This window comes from Bipolaris sorokiniana (assembly GCF_000338995.1).
Source record: "Bipolaris sorokiniana ND90Pr unplaced genomic scaffold COCSAscaffold_21, whole genome shotgun sequence".
Taxonomy (NCBI): domain Eukaryota; kingdom Fungi; phylum Ascomycota; class Dothideomycetes; order Pleosporales; family Pleosporaceae; genus Bipolaris; species Bipolaris sorokiniana.
Window position 1 is genome coordinate 7913 of NW_006911915.1, and position 6933 is coordinate 14845.

At 47.0% G+C, this 6933-nt stretch overlaps 1 protein-coding gene across 1 annotated transcript; it reads left to right on the top strand.

The window, feature by feature from the left end:
• Positions 1-500: 500 nt before the first annotated feature.
• COCSADRAFT_165698 (uncharacterized protein) lies at positions 501-864 on the top strand (the record flags this gene model as incomplete). The annotated part of the gene is made up of 2 exons (XM_007707778.1): positions 501-668; positions 718-864. The coding sequence occupies 2 exons, from the start codon at positions 501-503 to the stop codon at positions 862-864; spliced, it is 315 nt and encodes a 104-aa protein (XP_007705968.1).
• Between the last annotated feature and the right edge of the window lie 6069 nt (positions 865-6933).

The following is a 6933-nucleotide window of genomic DNA, read 5'->3' on the forward strand; positions in this document are numbered from 1 at the left end:
TCGGATCAGTATCGGCAGTAGCGTCACTCAGAGGCATATGGGAGTGCGTGGGACATCAAACGAGCCTTGATTCGAATAGACACCTATAGGCCTTGTACGAAAGGATATCAAAAATCTATCGAGCTACGGTATGGAGAAGGTGGGGTTTTATATCAGCAGATCTGCCCTCGGCTAGTGCGTGCCCATGTTCGGATCCCTTTCGGATGTTAGTTCAGTGTGTACTCGAACCGTTACACTACCCCCCCCTCTATTGACAGCTAGTCCCGTAGCTGTTGAAAAATTTTCAATGTTTGTTTGTTTGTCTGTTTGCTTAATGTCGTTATTCTTCTATGCAGGGTCTCGGCCAGGCCCCGAACAGCCTCCGGGCCAAGGAGAATCCACTCAGCACGTGATATTAAATCCGTTTGCTCACTGAGTATATTAACAGCACGCGTCTATACTTGCTGTCACCAAAATACTAAAAAAATTCTACTCCTCCCACACATATATATACACACATCATGCTGTTGCGTTGCCCTGCTGGCGCGCTTCTGGAGGCGTACTGCCTTATCTGTCTTCGTTCAGTTCGTGCCTTTGCGCGCGGAGTCCACAATGTGGACTACTGTTTTAGTGCCGCGGGGTCCAAGAAGTACAATTATTACACTCAGCAGAAAGAGAAGTGCTCCCCTGTAAGTTTTTCAAATCCTTCTAATTATAAGACGTTACTAACTCTGATAGGTTCCGGAGTACGTCGAGGCCGAGTTCGCCGTTTTTCTCGCGGCGATGGACCTGGTGGCTGCTGCCTGCTATGGTGACGAGCCGGAGGACGACTGGTACGCTGCTAAGCAGCGTCTCGAGTCCGCCGCCTTGGATCTGGCTCGCTAGGTCTAGGTGACAAAGAGCTAGGAGAAGGAGTTGTCCGTGGTCGGGCTCCTCTCCGCCACGCACTAGGTGCTGGTGGAGATTCGGGATAGCCTGCGCCGGCTGGAGGGCCGTGTGGCGGCGGTGGAGGATGCCGTGGAGGCTGGTGGGACTTTTGTCCCAGACCCCATGGACATCAGTTCCGGGGGCGAGTCGGAGGAGGAGTCGGAGGGGGAGTCGGAGGGGGAGATAGAGGAAACTCTGTCAGTAGACCTCCGTGGTCTGGAGGATGGGGCAGGGGAGTCTTCTGACTCCCCTATTGATTAGGTGTTTGGTGTGGTGGGTGGTTGGTTGGGTCAGGTTTGTTTCTGGGGCGTTTCGGTTTTTGTTCTATACCTATTATGAAGGATTGTTTTTCTTTTCCCTATATTTAATTATCTTGCAGTGAAGTTATATCCTCTATGCCTTGCTCCCATGCCTGGATCTACTTTGGTAAGGAACGGGGAGGTCCCGGTTTTGTTGGATTTTGGTCATGGAAGGTCTTGAGCTTATGGGGTACCCCCATAAAGTTTGAGGCAGGGTACTAGGTAGGGTCCGGATCATGTCCGACCCACCTCACCCGATACTTAAGCTTCGAGCGATACACTTTACTAGCTAAGACTTCTTTAACTTCCCACTCTTCTACTCCTTGGATAGGGGTTCCTGACGGCTTGGGGGCTTCTTGTCTGGGTAAGGGATCTTGAGGGTCTTTGCAGAGTAATTCCGGAGCAAAGACGTTATGGATCTGGGACCCTTCTGGTAGCTGTAGGCGATAGGAATTTCCTACCTTTTCTAGCACCTTGAAAGGTCCCTCCCATTTATCGGATAACTTATGGCTGGGGCGATCCGTGGCGAGGTTTTTCGTGTCTAAGAAGACTCGGTCTCTAACTTCTTAGTTAATAGGACGTTGGTGTCGGTTTACTACGGTTCGCATCTGATTCTGGGCTTTCTCCATTTGTTCCTTAGCAACCTTCTAGGCAGCGTGTATTCTGGTGGCTAGGGCGAGAGCATCCCGATGGTTGAGCTTATTGGTAGGGGATAGCTTGCTCTCTTTCTGGTCCCAGTCCCAGCTCTGCCTTGGTTCGGTTCCGTATAGGATCCGGTACGGGGATATACCGATAGAAGAGTGAGGTAGGGAAATTTGGGCTCTATCGATTAGAGGGAGTAACTTATTCTAGTTATTCTGGTAGTAGGCTACGAACGGACGTAGCCTCTGATTAATATACTTATTTATAATCTCAGTCTGGCTATTAGTTTCTTTGTGGTAGGCGGTAGATAGTTTTACTTTGACGCCTAGGATCCGACAGAATTCGGACCAGAAACTGGAGATGAACTGGGGACCTCTGTCTGAGATGATGGTTTCGGGCGTGTGGCTAAAACGGTACACCTACTGAACGAATAACTCGGCTATACCTCTCGCGTTGATGGTTTTGTTGTAAGGAATAGAAATGGCCTGTTTAGATAGGCGGTCAATGACGACCATGATTATGTCGTAACCGGACCTGTCTCGGGGGAATTCTTTGAAGTTGATGCATAGGTGCTGTATCGGCCGGTCAGGAATGAGGAGGGGGTGGATTATACCTGGGACTCGGGTCTGTCTCGGATGTGCCTTACGATAAGCTATGCAATTTCGTACGTATCTTTTATAAGAAGACTCTATTCTTTTCTAGTAGTACTTCTGGGCCAGCAGCTGATAAGTTTTCTTAGCACTGGGGTGTGTAGAGGATACCTGATTATGGGCTTCCTGGATAAGACGGGTACAAAGGATAGAAGTGGAGGGGACGTATAGTCGGTCCTTATACAGAAGGAGGTCACCGCGGAGTTGGAACTTGCCTGGAAGGGTGGTCCTTTCTTCTGTAAAGGAGGAACGGTTGAGTTGTAAGACAGCTTCGATAAGTTCGAGGGAGTCTAGGGACATCGGCTCTGAGGTAGCCTTGACTACTAAAATAGAATAATAATGGATTTGCAGTTGGGCCACGTAGGCTTGAGCTAGGTCGGAGTTGATCCGGCTGTTAAGTTGGTGCGGTCCTAGTAGGACCCGCGACCTATTGTTAGTTTGGGCTATTTTGAGGTTTTCTATATCTTGTTCCCGACGAGAAAGGATGTCTGCGTGAGCATTACTCTTTCCGGGGGTGTATCGGATATGGAAATTAAAGGGGGCCAGCTCTTCGGCCCACCTTGCTTGTCTAGCGTTAAGAACCTTAGTGCTTATAAAGTATTCTAGAGAACGGTGATCTGAATAGACGTCGACCTGGGCTTGAGCTGATAGGAGCTTAGGTCGCCATTTGCTAAAGGCTGTAAGGATAGTAAATAGTTCTTTGTCGTGGATCTCTTAATTCAGTTCCGATCTGGATAGGACCTTGCTATAGAACGCTATAGGGCACTATTTGTCGTTAGGTTGTTTTTGGGATAACACACCAGCTATAACGCTATTGGAGGCGTTAGTCTCTACTTTCGTATCATACTCTGGTTGATAGTGATATAAGGTAGGTATTGAAAGGAGGGCTAATTTTAATTTTTTAAAAGCTTGATTGTAGTCCGAATCCTATACGAAGGGTCTAGAGGGACTCTGGAGAGCGAGAAGAGGTTTTGCAATTCGCGAGTATTCTGGGATGAATTGTCGGTAGAACTCTGTAAATCCTAGGAATGACTTTATAGCAGTAATAGTTGTGGGTGGTTTCCAGTCTCGCAGGGCGTCTACTTTTTCTAGGTTAACTTCTAGACCTTTGTTAGTTAAAATGTAGCCTAGGTATTTGGTCCGAGTGATATGGAATTCGCTTTTCTTGATGTTAACTTGAAGTCCAGCAGCTCGCAACCTGTCCAGTACCTTGCGGACGTGACGGACGTGGTCCGGACTGGATTTGGAGTACACCAGGATATTGTCTAGATAGACTATGCAGAAATTGTCTAGATAATTAATTAGCACATCGTTCATGTACCGCTGATACGTAGCCGGGCCGTTGTAAAGTCTAAAAGGCAATACCTTTGACTTGTACGTTCTATAGCGAGTGCGGAACGTTGTGTACTCTTCTGAGTCGGGGTCCATTTGGATTTTGTTGAAGGCCGCGCGAATATCTAGCTTCGTGAAAATCTGAGCTTTGTGCGTATGAGCTAGTAGTTCGTCTATTTGCGGTATCGGATAAGCGTCCTTTCGAGTAATAGAATTCAGCTTACGGTAATCTATATAGATGCGTAGGTCTCCGTTAGGCTTCCGAACATATAGGATAGGGGAGGCGAATGGGCAGTGACTTGAGTTAATGTACCCTTTTTGGAGATTTTCTATTACAAAAGTTTTTGTAGCTTTTAGCTCTTTAGTACTCTGCTTATAGAGAGGACTGAATTGATTTGGAAGGGGTTCTGTGAGAACGATCTTGTGGTCGTATCGACGATGTTCTGGCAGCCGATTAGCGGCTGTTTTGCTGAAAACATCTCGGTACGTATAGTAGTCGGAAGGAAGTTGGTCCTGCACTAATTTGGCATTCTTAGGGTCGTCTTGTTCTAACCTTTCTTGTAAGATTCGATCTATCTCATAGATACTAGTCGTGAAGAAATCGTTTTCCTTCCGTTTCATGGTGTAATGGAAAGTATTGGCGGAAATAACCGCTATGCGAGGTGAGGTAGGTTTTGGCGCCGGAGTCCGGGGTGACTCTGGTTTAGGTGGTAAAGGCGGCGGAAGGAGACGTACCTTAGGAATTTTGATGAGTTCTTGAATTTGCTGGACTAGCTCTTGTCGAGGGCTGGTTTGTCTACGGTACTTATCCTTTTCCTAAAGGGCGTCTCTACGCCGGATATCTAGTTGCGCATTGGTATTAGAATAGGGTGATTTTAACTGCACGAGGAGAGGGGGGCTAGGATTATAAGTTAGGGGGTATTGAGCTGGCTATACGATTCGGTTCCGAGCGGTATCGAGCTTCAATTGGAATCGTCGCATCTATTTGATCCTAATAATACAATCCTGAGATCCTAAATCTATAATTATAAAGGGGCAGTTAAGAATCTTTCTTCCGTTAATACGGATGTATAACTGGATATACTTGTCTACCTGGGTCTGTACCTGATCGTGAAATCCTTTAACTGTAATTTTAAAAGGTAGTCTACGGATAGGTACCTGGAGAGAGCCGGATATAGAAAGGGTAATAGTAGAATTTAAGAAAAGAAAACCTTGGGCTCTAGTATTAACTAGAGATTCTAAGCTAACCCTATAACCCTTCGAACATAAAACGGTGGGGGTACGGAAATGTTTACCTCCGAATAAGTTTGATAGATCTATTTTCGCAAGGTTATACTTGTTTATGCCTAGGCTGGAGCGTTTCCCTAGGCCTCGTCGTTTCCCGACCGAGTCTCATCCGAATGATACTTAAGGGCGTCCTTATAATCTTCTATCTCTGCTTGAATTTCCCTTACCCGCGGGACTGGATAGTTATTGGCGTAGTGGCTAGGCTTGCCGCAGTGGTAGCAATTGCCGGGAGTGACATTGTCTGGTGTGGGAGTTTTCGATGCTGGTCTGGGAGTGGAGGAATAGGCGCGGTATGGAGTTGGGGCCGGGTCGGGTCTAGTATCGTAGGTACGGGGTCGAAACTCCCGATTTGGCCGTGGATTTTGTTTTGTTGAGAGAGCTAAAGCTTGACTAGGCCTAGTCTCTGAGTAGGTACCGAGTGGTGCGTTTCTTCTTTCTATATTAAAAGCCGTTAGGTGCTGAACTATTTTTTTAAATGAGCCTGCCCACAGATGCTTAAATCCTAAGTTTGGGGCTCGTAGCGCTGGTGTGATCTTCTCCTAGAGGTAGAAGAACTATTCTGGTCTTGATACGGACCCTTTTACGGCTGCACTAATAAAGTGCGCTTTGAATTCTGTAAAGGTCTCCTTTCTTCCTATTGACAGGCGGTGGAAAGCTGCTCGGCTCTCCGCCTGTTCATTTCCAGATATAAAATATGATTTGAGTAATAAAATTATATCCTCGGCAACTAGGAACCGTTCCTCCTCTGATTCGGCGAGGTATTGTGGTTCTAGATATTCTTTGGCGGTGCCGGTTGTGTGACCCTATACTAAAGCCATTCTCGCGCGTTCGCTCTGATAGTGATCTGAGTTAATGCTGAGCCGATCTTGTATTAAGGCTTGCCATTGCTGAAAAGTAGGGTTTACTCCATTACTCAGATTATCAATTGGAGGGGTACGCTCGCTGAGTTTTGCATGTTGAGGGTTAGGTGTAACTGATAGGAACCTTGCTGATAGTCGGCTAGGTTGTTCGGTTGTAGTCGGAGGGGTTTCGGTGGTGGGTACTGGTATATCCCGGTTTAGGGTATTTTCCCGCATTAATCGTTCGACTTGGGCGTTTAGTCTATTGATTTCTGCCTGTAGCGCACTAGTGTGATCCTTTTCCGATTCTTCTTCTTCTTCTATCTCAATAGTAGGCTGCTTGCCAGCTGTCTTCTCCTGTTGGGGTTTCTGCGTTTGTTGGCGAGTTGTTCTTCTTGACGGTTCTGCAGAATCGGTGGTGATTCGGTTAACTATGGCGATTGATTCCTAGGTTGATGGGTTCTTGGTAGTCTCCGTGTCTCTACCTTGGCGCACTCTACGCGGCTTTTCTGAAGTTAATCCGACTCGCGTGAGTACAGAAATTCTAAACCCAAAGGCTTCGGTCGACAGGAGATTAATGGGATCCTGTCTATGTGAATGTTAGATGTAACGGTGTAAGGTTCCGGATCAACTCCGGAAACACTTGGTTTTGGATGTAGTCTGAACAGACAGCTGCGATATTGTTTGAATGCCGTCACCGGCGGTGGTGAGATTTTTGATATAATGTAACGGCGCAGGCAAGACTACTCGGATCAGTATCGGCAGTAGCGTCACTCAGAGGCATATGGGAGTGCGTGGGACATCAAACGAGCCTTGATTCGAATAGACACCTATAGGCCTTGTACGAAAGGATATCAAAAATCTATCGAGCTACGGTATGGAGAAGGTGGGGTTTTATATCAGCAGATCTGCCCTCGGCTAGTGCGTGCCCATGTTCGGATCCCTTTCGGATGTTAGTTCAGGTGTGTACTCGAACCG